This window comes from Anas platyrhynchos, chromosome Z (genome assembly GCF_047663525.1).
Source record: "Anas platyrhynchos isolate ZD024472 breed Pekin duck chromosome Z, IASCAAS_PekinDuck_T2T, whole genome shotgun sequence".
In the NCBI taxonomy this organism is placed as follows: Eukaryota; Metazoa; Chordata; class Aves; order Anseriformes; family Anatidae; genus Anas; species Anas platyrhynchos.
This window is the reverse complement of record NC_092621.1, coordinates 14,938,855-14,963,326: the sequence shown is the minus strand read 5'-3', so window position 1 is coordinate 14,963,326 and position 24,472 is coordinate 14,938,855. Positions and strand designations below refer to the sequence as shown.

Here is a 24,472-nt window from a genome sequence, read left to right as displayed (position 1 = left end):
ATTAAACCTGTCACCATGACTGTTTACTCCATCCCTTTTTTCATGTACTACCAATTGCGATCCAATGTCTCTCACAAGGTCAACCATCTGTTCACATTTCTGCACACGGATCCCACCTTAAGAGCTGTTTCTATTGCAATAAGTGAGTCAGCAATTTTCCTTTTTTTGAATACCTCAGAAATATTCAGTCATTTTTCAAGAAATCCTTCTTTTGTATTGTGCTTGAAGGAAGAGGTTTTTTTGTTTGTTTTGTTTTTCAAACTTGCACTGAAAAAGAAATAATGGTTATTAATAATTGCTCCTTTCATGCTTACTTCCAAAGCCAGCTGCTAGTGAAAATGTTGAGGAAGAACACAAACTACAGGACCAGAGCTGGCTCTCCTAGGACTTCAGGGCAAAGCAAGCATTGCTTCTGTATCTCTTCAGGCATTGTTTATGGCAGATCCACCAGGTGAACATCTCCAGAACTCCACGTACATATCACCTACTAGATACTTTAATAAAACATAAGCGGTCATGTTGAGGTCAAAAGATCAGGATTGCTGTAACAGCTCAAGATGGTCACTGAGCTTTATCAGCTTCACTAATTCATTGATCCAAAGGCAGAAATAAAATTGCTTTGCCAATGCCAACCTTTAAGAAGCTGCCTCTTGAAATAAAGTTTGGTTGGGAATGATAGTGGATGATACTACTTTACACCATCTTCAACGGCCACTACAAAATCACAGACCCTAAAAAAAACAGATCATTGAAGAGGGCTCAGGTGAGGAACGATGTTTTTTAACGCAACCCACTGCACAGAGTTTATATGAGGAGCAACCTGAGCCAGTCATGGGCTGAGAGACCCCTGGGGGGCCACCTGTCCCAGCACAGCAGGCATTTATTTAACCCACCCCCTGCCGAGCTCAGGGGGCTGTCACCGACCCCACTGCTCGCCCTGAGGCAGAGGAGGCAGCCGATCTCCCCCGGAGCCCCCTCCCAGGAGCAGGCCGAGCTCGCAGCGCCCGGGTGGCCCCGGCGGGAAACGGCGGAGCCCGGCAGCCCCTCCGGGGGGCGGCGGCAGCGGGGGGCGAGCGGAGCCCGGCGGGGGGTGAGAGGGCGGCGGCCCCGCGGGGGAGAGGCGGCGAGGAGCGGGGCGGTGCCGGGCGGGCGGAGCCGAGCCGGGCCGGGCCGGGCTGGGCTTGGGCTTGGGCTGGGCTGGGCTGAAACGAGCGAGCGAGCGAGCGGCTGGCGGTGGGAGAGCGGCAGGGGCACGGCGGCGGCATGGCTTCGTCGCAAGGCAAGAACGAGCTGCGTTTCGCCGACTGGATGGCAGCCCTGCCCGACAGCATCCACGGCACGCCGCTCACCAACCTGGCCATCCCAGGTAAGGGCCGCCCCGAGGGTCCCCTGCCCCTCAGCCGCTCCCCGGGCTGGTGGGGCAGATGGATGAGAGACGCGGTGGCCCGCAGGCGGCTGGCCCCTCGCCCGGGACATCGCGGGGTCTGGGCCTCGGAGCCCTGCTAGAGCCGAAAACATCAGGGAAAAAAAAAATTTAAAAAAAGAAAAAAAAAAAAAAAGCATGCGATGTTGCTGTCCGGGCTCCATCCCGGCCGCAGTTCCAGCGGCACCGCGGCGTGCCGGCTGTGAACTCTGTCTCTCTGTCTCTCTCTTTCCCTCCTGGACTTTCGCATCCTTTCCCTGAGGAAGATGAGAGCCGCGGCTGCACCCAGGCAGAGCAATCGTCGCAGTCCAGAGCGCCACGGGGCTGGGGGGCCTGGTGAGGGGCACCCCACCTGCCAAACCTCTTCTCCAGCACCCTGTCCCCTCCACGATCCCCTCAGGAACAGGGCTGCGGGGGTGCTGAGGTGTCTCATAACAACCCCCTTAGGAGAAATGCCCACTTCTTGCAAGTTTTGTGTAGCAGCTGCTTGCGTTTTGTAACGCTGGTCAAAGAGGGTCTTAGTATTTGAAGTCCGTAAAATTGTAGCAGCATTTTTACTAGAGCGTGTCCTCAGTAGTTGCTCTGTTCAAATGCAGGTGTGCTGTTTTAAAACACTTCATGTACCTCGTAGTCCCTCACAGTTTATGCAGGCTATGGGTAGCATTTTTACTTCTACAAGATTTTATTTATTTATTTATTGCTTGATTGTATGTTGAATGTATGGTGTAAAAACCTGCTCCTCCTCAGCATAGGAAACCAGCATCTGTAACTGTAACTTGACATATGTCAAGCCCTGCTGGAGCTATAAAAACCCTTTGGTGTTAATAACTCTTCCACAACCCATAGGCTGTAGGATATTCTTACAGATTACTGGCTGTGATGAGGGGTGAGATGGTTTGCATTCGTTGAGTCTTTACAACTTAAGTATATTGTTTTAGTCTTTTTCTTGGTTTTGAGATCACGATCAAACTTACTTGTGTGAAATTGCTTTAGAAGTGCATCAACTTTAACTGGTTTCCTTCACTGAGACTTTACTGGGGCATCTCTCACCAAGTGCTCGCAGTTACTTTTTCATAGCCTTTTTGCAAAATACAAGGCAGGTTTTCACAGTAGACCTATCTCAGAGCTTTGGTGCAGCTTAGGCAGTAAATTATACAGGCTTTCAGACGTTTTATTAACATGTCTGAAGTGTTTCTTAAAAAATAACCTCCTGCAGACTCTAAGTGCCAGTTAATGCCAGCACACCATTAAGCAGTGGGCAGGTTCTGCATCCTTTAAGTGCAGACAGTGACCCCTCATATTGACAGAAGGGTTTTCTTGTAACAGTGATGTGTGCAATCTTGTCTTTTGTGAAATCAGCTTCAAAACTTCTATTACTTATGTGGCATATGGTGAAGACCTTTGAAGTTTGCCCTTCTGTTGACAGAAATTGACATAAACCTCATTTGTTTGTCCATTTCGCTTTTAAAATGCTATCTTTGGAAAAAAAGAGCTGTCTGGGGAGTGGAGAAGTACAGCTCACAAATTTGTCGGTATCAGAGCATGCAACACAGGCTCTGTGGGTATCAGTGCAGTTGAAGTAGTAGTATCTTCTGAAAGTAGATTTACTACCATGTTCAACATATGATGCATGGAAATACGCAATGTTAGTGCAAAGGCAAACCTGGCATTGATTTAATCAGTCAAGAACAAATAATACTGTAGACATTAATCATGTTTGTTTGCAAGTTTTTTCCCATATGACCTCAGCTGAACATTAATGCTATATGTGTGTTATAGCTACTAACAAAAGTACTGCTACGCAAGTAGGTAATGTAAGGAGTGTGCAGAAGCAGAAATCTATTATGCCAGGTTTATAGTTTTAACATGAATTTTTAACTATTTTTGGAAACTAATTCTTTCAACTTTCCAATTACTGTCTTAACGCAGTCATTAAATTATTGCTATGTCTTGTAAATAGCATTTTCTCTGCATTTATTTTTATTTTCTTTTCCATACTCAAAGAAGTAAGCAGTAATTTTTTTGTTGTTGTTGTTTGTGTTTTTTTTTTTTGAGTAGGATATAAGTTTTACTTGCAGTAGAAGGAATACTGACTTTGAACTTAATCCAGCCAGATAAAATTCAGTTCAGGAGCCTGAGTAACAGTCCAACGCTAATGTCAAGAAAGCCAAGTATTAGCTTGAAAATATTAGAATGAATTTTCCAAATGGATGTATGGATTCCAAATGGATCCAATACGGATGATGTCCCGGTATATTAGGGAAAAATGTTGTTTTATTAAAAGTCATTGGTATATTTCTTATTATTTAGAGGGACTACCTGGAATTGAAGTGATACACTGTGTTTGCACTAGCATGCGTGCTGTTGCAGAAGTGAAACACCAAAAATGTAGCATTTTCTCATGATAGTATTTGAACAATTCTGTTGAAGGTAGTGCTCATATTATGTTTAAAAACATGATAGATAACACATAATCTGTTGTTGTTGTTGTTTTTTTTTAACGGTCAGTTAAGCTTATGCAGGCATAAATATATACTGTTTATCAACACTTAGGCTTATAGTGTTGGATTTTGTCAGTATCCCAGTAAATCCATTCACTCATTTCACTCTCTGCAACTCAGGCCAAGATTTTTTTGTGAGATGAAGAGTCTGATAGAGTATGCAGAGATCCCTAACACCAGCTTTATCTGTCAAACTTTTCCATTTGAGTGAGGATGGTTCCATGTACCATAGTGTTTCCTCTGGTTCTGCTGGCTGTATCTGTGCTCTCTTGTACTGCAAATGGCAGATTTTTCTCAAATGAAGGATACCAGTAACAACTAATGGTATGCGCTATGTAGAAACAACAAAATCTCTTAGCTACCAGGAAATAATACCATGCATATTTAATCTTCTATTGCTATGACAATTAGAACAATGAAGGGATATATTCAGCCTTAGGTGTGTGTCTCCTAGTGCTTGTAAACTCCCTCGTATGTTAAAAGATCTGCTTGGCTGAAGACTAACAGTGTGATTAAGGAAAAGGTGGAGGATTGTGGGTTGCTGCTTGGTTGGCTGCGGGGGTGTTTTATGGTCGTCAGTAAGGTGTAGCATTGTTGAATGCCTGTGTCTATTTGACCAGGGTAAGAAATAGCTTTCTGTAGATAATGCAGGTTTATAGAACTGAAATCTTTAGGCCCCCAAACTGAGGTTAAAAGGCAAAGTATAGAGTCTGCTCTGCTGTAGTAATGCTCACTTCTTAATCCAGGTTGAGGACATGAGCTATGTGCAATGCAGTAAAATAGACGTCAGTAGGCAGCATTTCCTTATGAATTGACCCACTTACTGATCAATTAACTTTATCTTATTGACTGTCTGGAAATATGTATGTAGTTTTATGAATCTGAAGTTTTTATACAAATCATTTCTAATATGTTACCTTTTCCCCTAGTGCTGGTATTCCAAGCTTCCGAGAAAGTCTTTAAGAATAATTTACAGTGGAAAAAAGTGTTTTCCTTCCCCAAGTAGCTATTCCTTCCACCAAAATTGGTGCTTGCCTAAGATCAGCTTTATGAGCAATTCTGATGTGTGCTAGGGATGTGTCTATTGTTCATGTAGTGCAGATAAAATCTTCTGAATGAATTTAAGGTCCAAAATACCTCTTGAGTGCCTCATTTTGAGAGCTGGGACTCTTCAAGCATTTTGTTTCTTATGTTTTTTTTGTGGTGTCTTTGAGTAGATGAAACCTTTGGCCTCAGCATGTGCTCTTTTTGCCTCAGGATTCTCTGTGAGCAATGAAATTCTCAGTGAAAATTATTTTCACAGTGATACCAGCTTGGCAGCAGCATTTTCTCAATGTTACTTCCTTAGGAGGAATGCACAGGATCTGAAGAGCATCTTTTGTTTCTTAGATGGGATTTTTTTTCTATTTTGACCTATAAAGTTCTTTGTTCATCGGCCAGAAAGCAATTACTAGACACAGTAGAGCTAAAATTGGCTCATTTTAAATGAGAAGGAGCTTTTGGCAGGTGGATTTTTTTTTCATGCTACCCAAATTTAGAAAGAGGCTCAGAAACTTGAAATTTGTATTCCCTACGCTCCTACCATCATCATGCTTTGAAAACAAAAAGCGAGACCTTTTTGACAAAGGTCTCAAATATGACAAAGAATCATATTATAAGAAGGGACGATGTCTGTCAGTGTTGAAGATTTTTAGTAAGTGTATTAAGGTATGGGAGATAGTGCCAGGAGACCTGGGAAAAGCATGTATGTTATAACTGCAATATTTTAGCCATTTGTGAATGACAGCACTGCTGAAGTAATATAGCAGCTCTTTTCCTAATGATACTTTAAATTCCTGTCTTTCATTGTAATATCTTGCAGATGTTTGAGTGATTACTTCTTGGGCGGACAATTCTCATTTTCAGCCCCATGGGGAACTTCTTTCATCTTTAAAAGGGCTAAAAATACTTCCTTGTCGGTTACATACATACGCGACATTTTCACTTTTTAAGTGTTACTAGGGAGCTCTGTAATTTTGAGCCCAAAGAGCCAATACATTGGATTACCTTGGAGTCAAGAGTGATGTATTTGGGAAGTATCTGGGACCTGTTTCATCCTTATCTGTCCACTAGTGGTCAACAGAGTACCTATTCTTCGCTTTCCAGGGTCTGTACAAAATTACTTCTGCTTAGAACTGGGAACTAATAATGCAGGTAACCTTCTAAATAAGTTTATAATGCAAGTTGCTCACTTAGCTTTTGGCCTAGACATCAAAGTCTAGAAGAACTCTTTCCAGTGCACCCTCTGTTCTTTTTCAGTGTTCTTCTACCTGAAATAAGTAATTCACACTTTATTTTCTGGTCTGAAAATGAAGATCATCGTAACTGACATTCCTGACTTTTTTCTTTCCCTTTGGTAGCTATTTTCTTGATAATGAGCTTTTTTTCATCACTTACTGTATGATGAAAACCTCTCACTGGCCTTGCACATGCTAATAGGTTATTACCAGTCTGTTCAGAAATATTTCTGTGACACAGTTTCTTGTAGAATTCACCATTAATTCACTCTGCAATGATGTGTTTCTAGTATGCAGAGAATGAGGCTGTATGGTTCCTCTTACTGCCACAGAAAATGGGCAATTCAGGCCCTTAAGTTACCTGCCCATCTAATACAAGAAGTAGTTTGAAACTGCTTTTTCTCAGTTTCCCAGCAGGAGTTTCTTATTTAATAAAGCAGTCTCCTCTGCCTTAGTTCCTGCAGAGCTGGCTTCTTCTCTGACCCTCCTAGCATCCCACTATGTTGGCAGGTGCAGCAGAGGAAAAGGCTGCATTGCCATCTGGAATTATTCCTTTCTTTCCACCTCACTGAATTTCTGTTTCATTTCATCTCTTGGCTGAAAACTTCCTTCCTCTTCTGTCTGTGTATCAGAACTGCACTTCTAAAAAATTTTTAACTCTGCAAATGTTTTATATTTGGTAATTTCTGCATTTCTTACTGCATTACAACTTGTTCTGTATCTTTCATATGAGACGATACGGCTTTGCATATGCTCAGACATACTCAAACATGCAAATAATTAAAAACGTAGGTGCAAAGCAGACCAAGTAATGATAATGTAACTTTAAGTAGAGGGTTTAGCCCCTCTAGTGGGCTTATTGTATTTAAAGAAAAACTGTAATGTCTTCTACTGCTCTGCAGATAGAGATTAACTACGTTACTAAATCCAAAAAGTATTTATTAAAGATCAATATCTATTTCTAATATATCTATAATCAATATCTAACTAAAATGTTAGCAAATAACAGAACTGTTAAACAGCAGACTCTTCAAAGATCAGAACGGGGAGAATAGGGTTTTTACCCATACATACCTATTCAACAAAGCTTTCAGTACTGTAAAGAATCCTTCTGGAGCACATTTCCAGCATACAGATAGACAAATGCATAATGTGATGGGCAAGTGATTAGCTGTTGGGTTGAGCTCACAGGGTTCCAGTAAATGGGGTTACATCAGGCTGGTGGACAGTCATCAGTGGGGTTCCACAGGGCTCCATTTTGGGTCCAGTTCTCTTCAGTGTTTTTATGACTGACTTGGATGCAGGACTTGAAAGTATGCTGAGTGAGTTTGCAGATGATAGTAAATTGGGAGGAGCTGTTGACTCCCTTGAGGGTGCAGAGGCCTTTCAGAGAGATCATGACAAATGAGAGGACTGGGCGATCACCAACAATGTGCAGTTTAACAAGAGCAAGTGCCCGATTCTGCACCTGGAATGTGGCAACCCTGGCTATGTGTACAGAGCGAGGGATGAGAGGCTGGAGAGAAACCCCACAGAAAGGGATCTGATTTTGGTTGATAGCTGAATGTGAACCAGTATTGTGCCCTGGCAGCCAGGAGGGCCAGCCATACCCTGGGGTGATTAAACACAGCACTGCTAGCCAGTCAGTGGAGGCGATTGTCCTTTTGTGCTGGTGCGGCCTCGCCTCCAGCCTCACTGTGTGCAGTTTGGGGCACCACAATATAAGAAGGGCATAAAACTAGTAGTGTCCAGAGGAGGGCTACAAAGATGGTGAAGGGTTGAGAGGGCAAGATGTAGGGGGGAAAGCTGAGGTCCTTTGGTTTGTTCATACCAGAGCAGAGCAGGCTGAGGGGAGGCCTCATGGCGGCCTGCAGCTCCCTCACGAGGGGAGCGGAGGGGCAGGCGCTGAGCTCTGCTCTCTGGGGACAGCGACAGGACCCGAGGGAATGGCATGGAGCTGGGACAGGGGAGGGTCAGGCTGGGGGTTAGGGAAAGGGTCTGCACCCAGAGGGTGGTTGGGCACTGGGACAGGCTCCCCAGGGCAGTGGTCGTTACAGCACCGAGCTGTCGGAGTTCAAGAAGCATTTGGACAATGCTCTCAGATGTATGGTTTTGGTTTTGGTGGTCCTGTGTGTAGCCAGAAGTTGGACTTGGTGATCCTTGTGGGTCCCTTTCCAACTCAGGCTATTCTGTGATTTTTATTTATCTTGTTCCTTCAAAGTAGGTGTAAGTTATAGGTGCTTAGTTTGTGAGCATATCCGCTTGTGTAGTCCTTACAGTCCATGGGACATTGCAAATAATATAGTTTGGGAGAAAGAAGATTCAAAATCTGAAAGTTTGGTTTTTAATTTAAACTTTTACAACTTCAGATTTTTTTTGTTTGACCTACGGTAGCATATGTTGGTTTAATCTTTTTCCATTATTCTCAACAGCTATATATTATCAACTGATAACTGTATGGAAGTACTGAAATGCTAGGGTAGGGATAAATCAATGTAAACAAATGCATTATTTTCCCTTTTCAAGTAGCCTGCCAGAAATTGGAATCACTAGTGGCTTCCTCTAGGGGGATTTCAGTGATGAATAGTTTGTGTGCTTATTTTCATGTATATATGCTTGTGATGGAAAACTGTGCTGCTTATGTTTGCATGGCTAGACCGACTGAGGTCATATTTCACACCTTTGTAGTAAGGGTTCGGTTTCTTTATTCAGTATAGGTAGGTAGCAAAGAGATAGTTTGTGCTGAAAGTGGTTGGGTAATCTGGAGCTCTGAAACAGTGTTATGTGGTTGTGTTTTTTTCTACTCTTGACTGTAAAAATACAGAATTGCAGTTTATAACAATAGTAGCCCCTCCCTAAATTGTCATATATCCAAAATGTATGAAGCAAAGCTGAGGATCTTTTTTCCCTAGGAGATGGATGCCTAGTAGATACCCTGCTGAAAGGTGCTGAGTGCTGCCAGCTCCAATGGGAGCTGAGGGTGCTTGGTCTTTCATCAGCTCAAGCCCAAGTGTTCTGAAAGGATCTTTTTTGTAGTGTTCCTAACGTACCAGAATGTCATATCAACTTAAAAGGTGTTTCTCTTGGGGTGAAATGTAATATATTCTGTTCTCTTCTTTTGGAAGTACAGATTCTGTTTTTTCCTGTCTAGAATAAAACTGTGTCATGGTTTCCACCATGATCTAAAACAAATCACCAAAATGTTTTTCAAATGCTTCACTGCCTTTTAAAATGTCCCTGTTCCTATTAAATAATGTTTGATCTTTTCTTCATCTATTCTTTCATCTGTTTAGCTTGCATACCCAGTGATTAAATGCTTCATCTTAGTGTTTCAACTATGAAACAAAGTATTCCAGAATACCTGGAATAAGAGAAAGGGAGGGAAGGAAACAACAGATGCCCTTAGCTATGGTTCCAGACTTGGCTCCCCTCTGTCTGTGGGACAACACTCGGGTTGTCTCAGCTGATTGGGGATGTATGATGAACTACTGCTACAAAGGTGAAAACCTATCCAGGAAGTTTACTGGATTATAAATTTTGCTAGTGATTTGAAAAAGCCGGGATAAAGGGCATTGAGCTAACCTGACCTTTAAATAACTTCTACAGCTGCTTTTTTTTTTTAACAAAACGAAGCACAGTGAGATGAGTAGTGTACTTTCTGCTTTTCTTTGTTGTGGTGCTATCATCCACAATGTATTAGTGTTTTTTGTTTTCTTTTTTTTTTCCCCTTTAAATCTTATTAAGCATTTGCAACTACTTATAGTTTTGCAGCCATGCAACTTGCTTTTTTAACTACAAAAGGTTATGTTGTGGCTTAACCTGACAGGCAGCTCAGTACCGCAAGGCTACTTACTCACTCTACCTGGGTGCAATTGAAGAGGTAAAAGTGTGAGAACTCATGGGTCAAAACAAGGACAGCTTACCAGGTAAAGCAGAGCAAACCAAGGAACCCACTCGTTGCTTGCCATCAGCAGGAGGTGTTCAGCCCTTCCAGGACAGCAGGGCTCATCATCTGTAATGGTTTCTTGGGCAGACAAATGCCATCACTCCAAATGTCCTCCCTTCCTCCTTCGTTACCCCAGCTGTTATTGCTGAGCTTGGCACCACACGGTGTGGGACATCCCTTTGGGCAGCCCAGGCCACCTGTCCTGGTTCTGTCCCCTCCCAGCTCCTGGTGCACCCCCAGCCCCTCGCTGGCAGGGCAACAAGAGGAGCTGAAACGCCCTAGGCTCTATGCAAACACTGTCAATAACTAACACATCAGTGTGTTAGCACCAGGGTTTTCATGCTAAATCCAAAACATAGCATCATGCAAGCCTCTGTGAAGCAAATTAACTCTATCCCAGCCAAAATCATGACAGATTGCTAAACTGGGACTGAAGTGAGAGCATTTAATATGTGAGTAGTGTAGAGCATTATGCAATCAGGCTGTTGGTTTACTGCCTCAGAATGTTTTAGTTTGTGTTTACTAAGTACTTCTGGAATATACATGTTGAGGAATATTCCTCAATTCATTCCTCAGAAATGAATTGCGAATGTGTATGCATGGTCATGCCGAAGCCAAATGACCTGTTCAGAAGATGTGCTAACCAGAGAATGACTGGAATTGTCTTCTGATGTTTCCCTCTGGTGTCTGCCATTAGAATGTAAAGAAGATATGGAGAAGTTTTAGCTTTTATTATCTGTGAAGGTGCTGTATGATCTTACAAAATCTGTCAAAAATCTCTGCTCTCTTCCAGTGTAGACTAGAGCTATTAATCTCAGGAAGACTACTCATGTTATGCTCCATGGGATGTGGAACAATACACTCCCTCCTAAACAGTTTTATAGGAGAAGGTGGTTGTGTGGTTTTTTTTGTTTTTTTGTTTTTTTGTTTTGTGAATCATTAGTCAGTGTACTGGGGTGAGCTGGGGTTGGATGAGGCTATTCATGATCAGAAATTCCTGTTATCCACAAAAAGGGGGAGGAGGGTGCTGACTGCAAGTTCTCCTGGAGACGAAGATCTGACTTGGACGTTAAATAGCAGATGTGGCATGCATTCATCTCTGTATCCAGCTGCACTGAACAGTGTGTTTGGGGGTTGCATCATTGGATCCCCAAAACCTCCTATCCACAGACGTGCACTGGAGGTGGCTTTGCTCACTGCCTGTGTGTAACAGGCCTCTGAGTACAATGCAGGAGTCAGCAGCATATTTCTCGGTCAAATGAGCGTGCACTTAAATATTATTTAGGCGCCATTTAAGTATGTGAATACAAATCCAGAATTTTCCATTTCAGGAAGTGTTTTCTGGTGTTTTTTTTTTTTTTTTTGTTTGTTTGTTTTTTGTTTTGTTTTTCTTTGTAATAATACAACTTTTTCTCCTATTTGCCTCATCATTTCTAGAGCTGAAATGGAGGCTTTTGCAGTGCCATGGAGATGCTTAGTTTTGATTAACTTTAATCTGTAAAGTATAGCCCAATTGGAGTTCTGGCTTACCCTACTTATGATGCAAAATTGACAGCCTTTACCCTTTCCAGTAGGAGAGGTTGTCTCAAATGAGTCCTGTCTGTGCTGGGAAGAAGAAGTGCATGTATTTTGACCTTCCAGCCCATGCTTCAGAGCTTATCTAATAGTGCAGGCTTTTGCTGCAAGAGGGAGTTGGACTCGTGCCGTCAGCTAAGTGTTATTTAGGACATGTGCCTAGTGAGTGTTTTGAAAAACATATTTTATAAGTTGACAGTAAATAAGTAGAAATCAAGCCAACCTCAGTACTTTTTGGATGTAGCTGTCTTACAGGGGAAACAAGCCAAGGGACACTGTGAAGGACATGAACAGTGCATGTGCAATTGAATGCTGTTGTTTCTAGTGTGTAAGAAGCAGGAAACACTTTGGCAATCACAGTGTATAATATGGAGAATGCTGGGTATTTTTCTAAGGTCAGTTTTAATGAAGCGGCTGTTAGTGATGCAGCCTCTTCTGGATGGAAATAGCATGAGTATGAACTGATAAAAACAGACACTGAACTGTTTGAGAGCTGAGGACGGTGTGGTAGTGGTAATGAGGAGACGTGGTTTGCTTTTGACCCATTCTATATTTGGTCTGGTTGGGTCCCCCTGCTTTGCAGTGACTGGAACAAGTCACTAAAAGACTCGTCTGGTTCGTCCTACGATTGAAGTCCCTAGCTGTTGGGAAGTGTACTGTCTACACCTCGGAATTACTCGTTTGCGTTGAGACTGCATCCTTTACAGAACCAGGAATGATCTCTGGATTTGGAAAGTGTCTTCCAAAGTGTGGCAGGAGTGCCCTGTTGTTATACAGACAAATAGATTTAAGGAGGATTAAACTGAGCTGGGTTTATGTGGCCGTGTGTAAGACAAGGCTAAGAACTGCTCTGCTGAATGAGATCAAATGTGTGGTTGGCTTAGGGTACTGACTTTGCTATCTTCTGTGGCCTGTGTTCATTGCTCTTCTGGCCTGAGCATTTCTTGGAGCAAAAGGTGTCATCCAGATTATTATGTTTTGTAATCCTTGATGGATTTTTTTTTTCCCAAATAGCTTTCAAGGGATTGCCTTATCCATTAGACCATGAGTAAGGTTCAGTCAGTCTTTCCCTATTCCCCTTGGCCATTGGAGAATGCAGGGTTTGCAAGATCATGAGGAGAGGACACAAGGCGTTGTGACACTGCGGATCAGTGATGGGAGAGCTTAGCTAGGACAAGAGGGGATGGAGAGAAGTTTGGTTCCTTGCCTCTGCAATTGCTCAGGTTTTTGACAGTAAATAGATGCTGGAAATAGCAACAGAAGGTGTCCTGGGAGCAGCAGCTACAACCTGAGCTCCTCCTTCACAGCTGAGTGTGGCTGTGTGACAGTGATGGAGGTCTTGTTCGTGGTCTCCTGGAGCCTGTGAACCTCTGACTGCTGCAGACTTGGAGGGGGGAGTCTGGAAATTGTCCTCATCGTTCCACCAATGCTCAGCAGCTTCTGGCTGCTTACAACATTCCCCAGCTTTGGAGGAGGAAAGCATGTTTCTGAATCTCATGCATTGTGCCGCTTACCCTAGAGGGGCTAACATTTGTGGTGGCATTTGTCCAGTCTAGCCTGCTTCTCAAGTCTGCAGGCAACAATAGGCCACCACTGCAATGTTTGGATCTGGATTTTATCTTTCTTTGGCATTGCTTCCCCAGATGTGCCAAGAGATAAGGTTTCTTAATCTTCAAAACACCTTTGTCAGTGTGAAATAGCTTGAATTTTATCAGAGAGAGGTGGTGGTGGTGTTTTGTTGTCATTTTAAGCTTTTAATAATAAGTGCTTTCATATTTTGAATAGCACTCAGAAGTGCTGATAAACAAACAAACTTAGTGCATTGAAAGCAACTTCTGAGTCAAGTGGGAGATAATGCCCTTTCCTTTCAAAATTACTGTTGTCTACAAAAGTATCTGTTCTTGGAACACAGAAGCAGGGAAGGTAAATGCAAACTGTTTTGCATTGAGCTTTCTTTCATCTATTATTTTATTAAGTGTGCGGTATGAACCGAAGCTAACAAACTGATGCTTTGTTAGAGGATATGTAAAGCAAGTGGAAGTATGGAGGCACATATTTCTAATACATAATCCTTTAAAAATAATTGGGGGGGGGGGGGTATCCAGCAATCACGTCTCTCAAACTTGAATAATAAATCGTGAACACTGTGTTAATCTAGGAAGCAAATTAATGCATTTTCAAAGCTTCCACCAATGTATGAGTAAACCAGGAAAGGCTGTCTGGAGGGAGGGAAGCAAATCTTATACTAAGTAAGATTATTGCTGGAGTTCAACCTATTTCATAGGCAAGTTTGTTTTGGTATTGGATATTTGATTGGATAATAGAATTTACCAGCTGCTAGGACAAATTTTGAAATCACTCTGCTGCTGCTGGGCCTGGTTTCCCACTGCCATGCACCATGTGTCGTAAGTTCAGAACTGTCCAAAATGTCACTAAATCAGAGCAATTACTCTGTATTTTTACCTTGCGTGGTATATTTAGCTATGTGGTAGGGAACAGAGTCTCTTTTGGTTAGCTCTTGATGAGCTCTAAGCGGCTTAAGAAAGCAATGCTGATTAGGTGATGGACTTCAATACGACCCTGTTAAAATACCCAATGCAACTTATTTGTCAGAGGGATGAGTACCAGCTTACGTTGCTTCCAGTCTCCAACTGAACCATTATTAAATAGCTACATGAAAGGAAAAATAATCTGTCTTCAAAGTGCTGGAGAATTTCAAAAGCTTTACCACTTAGCCTTATCCCGAAATTCATTGTCTTTCATTATGACCTAAATATAAATTAAGGAAAGACTAGAACAGAAAAGCAGGATTTGGGATCTTACCTACTGCACTGTTAAAGTCAACTGGCAGATGCCCTGCAATGACTAATGGTGCTGGATCAGGCCTTTGGTTTGTTGTTGTAGTGGGTTAAGGAACGTACAGAAGAGAAGGAAGTCACAGGTAATGTAATCCTTGTTTGAGACAATGTGTTGCTGAAATATCACTAACTATGCTTTGGATTTGGTCTGCAACATGAAGTGAAGCCAATTGGCCTTTCACAGACTTGCCCTGTTTTACTGTAAGAAAATACATGAGGCTTTCAAATGCTTCAATGTTTTCTTATAATAACATGTTAACATTTAGGCAGCAGTATTTCAAAACAAGCTAGCTTATTTTCAAAGCCTTCTCAGAGCTTTTCAGGTGTTCATTTATCTAAGTCCAGAGAACTCTTGGGACAGGTCGAGGTTATAACTTCTGGTTTTGTCTCCAGTCCAAATGTAGTGAGTACAGAGGGGTTGAGATACACACAGAAACAGAAAATGTTTTCCAAGAAAGGGCTTTAAAATGTCCTTGGTGTATCTGAGGCAGTATATGGTTGTTTCATGATAGCAGTATCGGTCTGTTTTCTGAAGCCCTGAAACACCAGGATGTTTATTTTTTCTTTTGAACACCTTCCTCCAGAAAATCAATCCTTTTGTTTTGATCTCTGTTTGATCTCTGATCTTGATGGGATTGTTGTGTGATAGCACTTGGTGTGGGATAATTTGAAACTAAGTAGTTTAAATATTTAAGTTTTGGGGTGCAAGGGGAGAAGAACAGCTGTCAGAAACAGCATGTGGATTTGTGTATCGAAGCTAAGGATTTTTAGAATTTGATGTCTAGGCTGGTGCTGAGAAGAGCAGTGGAGATCCTTCAAATGTCACAGTGCAAATTACTGGGCTGGATGGCTTTGATATTAGCACAACCGAAGTGTGCAGCAGACTAAGGCAACATCTCTCTATCAGTGTATAAAAACACAGATACTTGGTGTGGCTCAGCAAGGACCGGTGTCTCACTGCTTGCTTTTACTGATGCTTCCAGAGCAAGGTGTGAGATCAGATTTGGTTAATGGGACTTATGGTCTGACATGTACTTAAAACTTGTCTAAAAGAAACAGAACTTGAACGGTGTGTCTGTCACTTACCCATCTCTGTAGCCTCAGTACTGTAGACAGATTGTGAAGGGTTCATATCCTGTGTTACGGCAGGACTTTTTCTATGCTTCACGGAGACAGAAAGTTAAACGGGTTGTTTAAAGTGGGGAGCTGAAGCAAGATGGGAAGCGAACCCAAATTTCACAGAACTTGATGTAGTGATTTAGCCTTTGAGCTATGCTGTTTCCTGAAGAGTAGTGTAATTCAGAATGGATGTATTCTGCTCTGACAATGAATTACAGAGGACAAAGGGGTATCCAAAGCTTCTCATTACAGACATCACATTAGAAGTTGATGTCTTGTACATGAGACTCGGATGGTTTGTGCTTCATGGAATCGTTAAAGTTGGAGAAGCCCTCCAAGACCATCTGGTCCAACCATTCCCCTACCACCACTGTCACCCACTAAACCATGTCCCTAAGCACCACATCCAACCTTTTCTTGAACACCCCCAGGGACGGTGACTCCACCACTGCGCTGGGCAACCTGTTCCAGTGCCTAACTTCTCTTTCTGAGAAGAAATGTCTCCTATTTCCAACCTGGTGCAACTTGAGGCCATTCCCTCTAGTCCTATCACTAGTTATCTGCGAGAAGAGGCCGACCCCCAGCTCCCCACACCTTCCTTTCAGGCAGTTGTAGAGAGCAATAAGGTGTCTCCTGAGACCTTCATTACATTAGAGAGGAAAGGAAGTGTTTCTTGCAGGAGAGTGTCTCAAGTTCACTGATCATCAAAGGGCATGATGGCACACCGAGCAATAGTTGCACAGCCTTGGGGGTCTCTGAAGAGGAAGAGCAGTCCAAGGCAAGCAATCATAGGGAGGCTAGAAGGGGAACCAACAAAGCCAAGGTTCCTCACCTCGTCTGAAAACCAAAGAAAGCATTACAGTAATGTCAGCTAAATAGCAGGTTTGCGAGGTCTGGAGAGAAGGAGCTGGCCAGTCAGCCATGGTCGTGCCTATTGTCCGTGGGAGTGATGCACCCCCACTACCTGTTCTGCTGAGTGTTTCACAGGGCCATCCAGCAGCACTTCTTTCCTTCTCCCCAGCTGAATCATAACTGGTTTGTTTTATCCACAGTCCTCAGTCCCTCATGCAAAGCTTCTGAGTGTGGGGTTTGTTTTCTGAAATGGAAATAGTTGAGGAAATTGTGCATCACTATAGTCTTTGGTACATGCTATTGCTGAGGAGTGGGAGCACTCAGAAGCCTCCTCTTGCGCTGTCTGAAAGCTTGGAGGAGGCACGAGTAGTTTCACCTGTTCATCCAAAACCATGCAAGAGACAGAAGACAATATAGTAAGTTGAAAGGGGAATAAATATCCTGTGGGCTGGATGGATGAGTACAAGCAATTTAGGTTATTTCAAAATAATGTTTTTGTTACCCCTCAGTCAGCAGAGATGCATCTGGGTGACTTCTTGAGCACTGCAGAAGATGGAATAACCGAGGGAGGTCATTTGCACTCTCCTTGTCCGTCTCACTGATGCTGCGTATGTGGTTGTGTAAGACAACTGTAAATACCTGTTACCATCTCTTACAGATTCACAAAGAGAAGGGGATTATAACAGAGAGAAGGTAGGCTGCTGCTGTGTTCACTTGTTAAATTTGTTGTATCAGCCTAGGGTATCGTCATGCTCTTTCACTGAAGCATGATAAAGAAACTGAATTTCTGAGAATGCTGAGTCCCAATCTGCTCCTAAACCCAGGGGCTTCCACACAGATTAGAAAGTGAATGCTGCCAGATTCATCTCCATCTTTTCAAAGCATTGTTTCAGAAAGCATCTGGAGTGCAACCCAAGAGTAGTTTGCTAACTGATTTTGCTTCTAATACTTGAGCAAAAGCAAAGGAAAACATACCCTCAGAAAGAGGGGGCACAGGCATTACAGTGTTATTAGGAAAATAAGCAAAACTTGCAATAACCAAAATGATACTTTACTGCTAAACAAAGAGGATATACCAGCCACTTCAGCAGATGCTGAGATCATATGTGGGCTCTGAGAAGAATGATTTATTTCTGTCATTCTTAAGTATGTTCTGAAAATACATATTGTTGTGATATCCCTATCCTTTAAATTTTACCCTCAGGATCTCTATTTGGAAAGAACTTCCTGTATACCGTTGCAGCACAGATCCTTCTTGCAAAAATAAATAAATAAAGCAACAATGCTTGCTGTAGAGAAGTTAAAGTAAAATGAGTGTTAAAACATACAGAAATGTGTGCTCCTAGCAGGATGAGGCTCTATTCTGAAGACTTGGCACAGAGACTGAGTTATTCTGCAGTATTCAAATATTCCTTGAGTGCCAAGCTAGGATATTTAAAGTGAAAGATATCGAGGGAAGATGTCTTTATAGCTGCCAAGTTTAAATCAGTATATGGAACTGGTGAGGGCCAAAAATGATGTTTGCCAGTAGGGCTGGTTTTGTTGCCATGTGCATCTTGACAGTGAATTTGTGTTGATTTCAGAGTAAGTTTGAAGTATATTTTGAGGGTGGAACTGTTTGATGGCTTTAGGGGGAAAGAAAACCACCCATAGGTTAAAACCTTTTTACTGTTGTGTTCTGTATCTGTATAGCTTGGTAGCAGTGCTTGTATCCAGTCAGTTTGAAAGGCATTCAGATGAAGACAGCACTAACTTGGTGACATTGAGTTCTGGGCAGGGCTGTTTTTTCACTACTAAAATGGCTGGATCTTGTTTCATTTAATGTTTTTCATTAATGAGCTAGATGAGAACAGGCTCATTACTGAAATACAGGGCTAATAACAGTTGAAAGAGGAAAACATTACCCCATACTGCACCACAGTGAAATGAACTTCACTTGGATAAAAATAAACTAATAGGTTGGAGCTGGACTACAGAATTATTTTAAAGTTACTGGGCAGAAGAGGGACTTATGTAGTAATTCTGGAAGAGATCTGTAGGGGAATGATGGCTGTGATTTTAACACATGAGGCAACAGGGAAGAAATTGCCATTGCAGGTCTCAGCTGCGTACTCTGAAGCGTTGTGTTTATGATGGAGATGCCTGTATGATGCTGCTGCAAATGCAGTATTGTGTTTGTCGTTACTAAAAATAAATGCAGAAATAGAAGCTGAAAGTAAAGTGACAAAACCCTTAACCGTGCCTGAGTGCAAGGAGAGGGAGTGAAGTAACATTGTAAGGATAGTACCCAGATACAACTCTGAAAATAGCACTGAGATGAGTAAGAGGTAATAATGACAGGAAAATACGTTGTTGGTGGATTAACATACTACATTATTCAGAAAAAAAGAAATGAGGTATGATCCCCCTGAACTCCTTTAAACTTGGCTCACAAAGTCTTCCCTGCTATTACACAGGAATTTGCATACTACCAGGTAGGTGCCCTGCCTGACACCAGAAACAGACTTTTCCCATCCTTTACTCATCTTCAGAAAACATGAGTTAAAATATGGTGTTTGCAAACCAAACTCGGTTGAAGTAATGAGCTGTAAATCACAATAATCCATATATAAAAACTAGAGGGCTTCTGCAGTATCAAGCTTACACAATCTTGTTGTGGCTGCAGCTTGGTATGACTTCACCATCACCTCTAGCTATCTTCGTATCTCAGTTCTCTTCCAATAGCTTTGGCTTTCAGGCTTCTTAGAAAAGCTACGCTGCATGGGGGTAATGTCAGATGGACTGCAGCGAGCACTGGGCATCAGCAACACAGTAAGTCTCATTGATTTCTTCCAAACTGAGATCACCTTCTGGCAATATATATATATATATTTTCTGTAAAAGTAATTTAAAGAATAGCAATTTATATTGTTTATTGTTGTTCATCAGGGACAAGACTGGAAGGGGTACTCTACATTCAGAGGGTTACTAGTGCAAACTGCGGGGGAGTTGCTCTAACTGATGCTGTATAAAAATTAATGCTGCTAGTGCCTTGGGAAGGTGTTCTTGCCATGCTGTATAAAAAGCCTGGGTGTGTATTGGAAGATTGAATTCTCTTACATGGCTTGACCTGCTCTCTGAGCTCTGCTCTGCAGGGGGCATCAGACTCTGTCAAAGTGATGCACCTTTTCAGTGAAGTTTTGTGCTGAGTAGTTCTGTCTGGTAAAGAGCCAAGATCTGTGACCTTGGAGCCTCTCTCTAGACGTTTTTGTGTATGGCAGAGCCTAGCCAATTGAATTACAACCTAATAATTATGGAGAAATCACTCCTCATCAAGAAGCAAATTTTGAACTCTTTTGCCACTGAGTTGTGTGTGTGTGTGTTTTTTTTTTTCTTTCTCGTTGTTGTTTGGTTTTTCTTTTTGCTTGAATAAGCTCTCCAGTAGGATGAGAACCATGGAGGATGGAGAACCACAGTTGAGCCTTAACTAGCCATTGCCCATTGCTATAATTCACATGAGAATTAAATCCTTAATGTTCTGCAGGAACCAAGGTGTAGTCTGTCTTAGCAGAATTGAAAACTAGGCAGATGCAAGGAGATGCACCAACAATTAAATGCAGTGCTTCTTTACAAGGTGTAGTAGTACTTGTAGGTTAGCTGTCCCTAAGCCATGAGGAACACCTTACCAAACACTGTACCAGAGTTAATTCCTGACTGTCATACTGCCTGTAGATTGCTTCTCATCATTCTTAACCTAGGCAGTCCAAGGCATTGTTTTTGGCTACTGCCTACACTGCCCTTTACTGCTGTGCCAGCGCTTAAGCCCTAATCACATGGAGAACCCTCTGAGAGATCCAATCCAGGCAGGGAGAAAATGTGATCCCTCCGTGTATGGTTCCAGGGTGCTAGTCATGTTCTGTGATGCAGAATCACTTCCATTAGGTGAAGGCAAACTAGAGGTTAGATGATGTTGGAAGAAACAAGTGGTGTCTTCCTGTCTGAAGTTCGCTTCATATATTAAATCTAACAGGAATTATTTTTAAGTGTGTATGTATAGAGGTGTGTGTGTGTGTGTAGATATATACAAACAGACACTATTTTTTTTTGTTTATTCTTACAGTTCCTAAGTGAGTATATTATAATGGTGTGATGCCTATGATATCAAATTACCCTGTTCTTTTCTGGAGAATGGTACTCATTTCCTGACCAGGTCCTGAATCCTGAATCTCCAAAGAAAAGAAAGAAAGAAACCAAACCCCAGGAGATTACCACTGTATCTCTTCATCTGTCCATACTATCTAAACAGCTCTTCCATCCCTAAATAGTCCCCTTTTTACCTGTGTAAAGACATTATGCTTTTCAAAAAGTAGTTGAGGTTCACATGTGTGGCAGTGCCATTCTCTATGAATAAATGCGTTTCTTACTGTGCTTTGCTTCATAACACAGTGCTGTGGTTGCTTAAGCTGTGTGTCGCTATGTAATCTCTTGCAGTGGAGTTTCAAAGCCTCAAGAAGAGCAAGTGGTGAGGAATTGCTCAGCCACAGGGAGGAGGGAGAAGCTGGTGGTGGAGGAGAGGACCAAATCCTTGCTGCTTCCTTGCATTTCAGCCCTGGTATCCTGAGGGTTCAGTTGAAAATGATGTCCTGTAAATTATTGCATGAGCTGCCCCTTTACAGCTTTTAATGACGTTTTATTATGATATTAGAAATGATGAATTCCAGAGGAGGCCATTTGCTGCATCAAGACCATGAAAAAGATTAGTGTTAGAGACCCTGTGAGATTCATATTTTTGATGGAACTACCTCTTCCTACAGAGTATGAAAATGTTTCTGGGTCTGATTAAAGAATATGAGCAATGTTTTTGCAGGATGGCTCTCCTGTAGGAACATAACTATCACAGCATGCTCTGGGGGTAGTCAAGAAGTGAAATATAAATGTCATTTCTACTCCACATATATTCAGCTTGGAATTAAACAGTGTTCTTTTACCAATGAGGCTGCTAGCACAACTGATGGATTGAGAAATGAAATCTGTTAAAGCAAGATTAGAGTTCTTTCCAGAAAAAAAAAAAAAGTAAGAAAAAAAAAAAAAAGAAAAAAAAAACCTTGAAGTTTCAGGGTTGCTGTAGAGTCTATCAAATGCAATAATTCTGTGTCCTGAACTGATTTCTTGTGTGCTACGTAACAGTGCAACCTGAGTAATCATTATCTATCATGGCCTTAGAAGTCTGTAGAGACCCTGATCTGAAATCCCTGAAGACAAGTTTCATGTTGTCGGGGAAAAAAAAAAAAACAACTTGGGAAGTAAGATACCTTTCTTCATTAACAGTTTATCAGTTGAAAAAAGACAAGAGAAAAGGAATGCTTTATTTAGGGTGGAAAAATATTTATTCTCTGATTTAAAATAAGTTATAGTACAGTTATGAACCAGCTTAACTGCATGAACTCAGTAATGGCCAGATACATCAAACATAAAGAAATATTTCAAACCAAGACATTGTTTACAGCACCATGTAGATGGATGTACTAGCATCTCCTTCTTACCTTGCTGTCCATCAGTGACTGTTTGCAGACTCCTAGGGAAGGGCAAGAACAGAGGCAAGAAGATCTGCTACTTCCCGTGTATATTCTTGCAACTTACAGCTACTTAAAGTAGCACAAGCTTACTTTTATTTCACGGAAATGCTTGTGCATCTTCTAAATCTTGTGGTGGTGCTAGGTCAAGAGGCATGTTTTTTCAAGATAATGAAAAAGTTCAACTAGTTCTGTTCAGAACACCTCTGAGGTTGAAATAACTCTTTATACTGTGACTTTCTCTGGATTCAAGTGTTTTCGAACTTCTGGGTTGCTTTACAAATAGGACATTTCTTATAAAGGACTAATTTGCAGGGAGCTGAATGCCCCTGTACAGAGTACAGTACTCCACTGAAACACTCCAGATTAACCTCCTATTTTAAAGGTGTTTGAAAATGGAACAAATTTTTAGTTGAAAGCTTCCTTTTCTGTGACATATGCAATCAAGATTTAAAAAACAGCGACAACAAAAAACACACTTGTCACACATAGTAGTCTTCTGTGAGTGTGGACCTGGATCAGAATCAGGACTTGCAGAATGGAAACTCTTGAGAGTGCCAAGAGGAGCTGTATGTACCTGAGAACTACATACATTTCTACCACCAGTGTTTTCAGTCCACTTCTCTTCTGTAGCTAGTTGTTGACGGCTGTCTTTGTTGAATAACCTATATTGAATTCTGTTTGGATTTTCTGTGAATCCGCGATTGTGGTCTGTTAATTCCCTCGGATGTTTGTTTTGTGAACCAACTGTGTAAGACTGCTTTCCTCCAAAATAATATACTGTAGGCATTCTTGAACAGTAAGATATGTAAGCTTAGATCAATGGAATCACACACTTAAATCAGAATTACTTACTTATTTTTAAGTAACAGGAAATATTTTATGAAGTGGACAACACATCTCCTTAGTTTAGGATCAGTGATGTTAAAAAATATTCCTTTTTCTGTTATCTTCAAGATATGAAAGTGAGCTAATACCACCACTTGCAGAGAATTATGAGATATCTGTCAGAAACCAAACCATTATCACTTACTGTTATTTATTTATTTATTTTAAAAGCAAAAACAAACAAAAAAGCCTGCAAAAGGCAGAGGATGCTCCTGACAAGTTAATGAAAGAACGTTTCACTGTAATACCACTTCTGCTGTTTCCCCCAGTAGGAATTGTATTCAGTAGGAATTGTACCTGAATGACTAATGAAATGATTTACTTGTATGTGCCCTGAAGAACTGAGTCGTCTTGAGTCTTTAAGGAGAAAAAGTTTGTTTTCTTTTTTTAGAAGCCAGAAACAGGCAGCGATTTCTGAAAATACTCTTCTGAACACTGTGCAGAGAATATGTGGGCTGATGCAGTTTTTTGCTCTCCAGATTGAACAAGGAGTGAGAGTTGTAGCACAGTTAATCAGGGGAGTTTAATCATGGATTCAACATTTTATTACAAACAGATTTTTTCTCACTTTATTGCTTCCTTCATACCCGTTAGACTTACTCAATTGACTCACACAATAGACAGTTAATCCCATTGATTTATAGATTTTTTTTTAATCTTATTGTTTTTCAACATTATTTATGAAAATTTTATCCTCAATCTTTTAAAAATCAAACTAGTATTCTGTGGTGTTTTGGTTAGGTAGTTGCTTTTCTTTTCCTCCTTTTTTTGGGCAGGAAAAAATGTTTGGTAGGGATTTTTCTTTGGATTTATTTTTTTTCCTGCAGTAATTAAGATCTCAAATATGGATAGTTTAGAATTAATTCGTAAACATAGACTGTTTTGGGGTATATTGTGGCTGGATATTTTGGGGCAGACCTAAAAACAATGTGTTTTCCATTGCTTTAACTTACATTTTTAGTTTTTCTGGGTGAAGAATAATCCATCTGGTATCACAGTTGCTTGGGTAGGGCTCTTGCTCTCAAGATGTTTTATAATGCTCAGATTCTAGAAGCTTACTCCTGTGCTCAAAAGACAGAAGGTCAGAATGTGAATAGGGTACAATGTGGCTGTGGTCTTGGTTCAGCAAGATGAAAAAAGATTGGTATATGCTGAATTAAAAATATGAGAAGGTATATCTTGAATGAAGTGACCCAGTGAACTTTCCTGAGCACTCATCTAGCTATTTTTATGAAAAGCAATTATGTGTGTGAAAGTAATATGAAGGAGTTTACTCACCACTGTGTGCTCTAAGGACTGTTCACAGGAGAGCAGATTGATGAATCTGACTGATAAATAGGCTGCAAAATGCAGACAGTATTATTAGTCACAGCCAAATTCACTCTTTCAAAGTAGAATGTGGACTAAGCTACATAATAGGGAGAGTAAGTTAAACTTCTAGGTCTGTTAAGTGTAAGGACTGGAAACATAAGCAGCTGAGCT

General features: G+C 41.4%; 1 protein-coding gene across 1 annotated transcript in view; it reads left to right on the top strand.

The window, feature by feature from the left end:
- Positions 1-1,168: 1,168 nt before the first annotated feature.
- The window catches only part of PLCXD3 (phosphatidylinositol specific phospholipase C X domain containing 3), a 91,890-nt gene continuing 68,586 nt past the window's right edge, over positions 1,169-24,472 (top strand). The window contains exon 1 of the mRNA XM_027446534.3: positions 1,169-1,366. Coding sequence (XP_027302335.1) covers positions 1,264-1,366 — 103 coding nt within the window. The 5' untranslated portion in view covers positions 1,169-1,263. The remainder of the gene's footprint in view (positions 1,367-24,472) is intronic.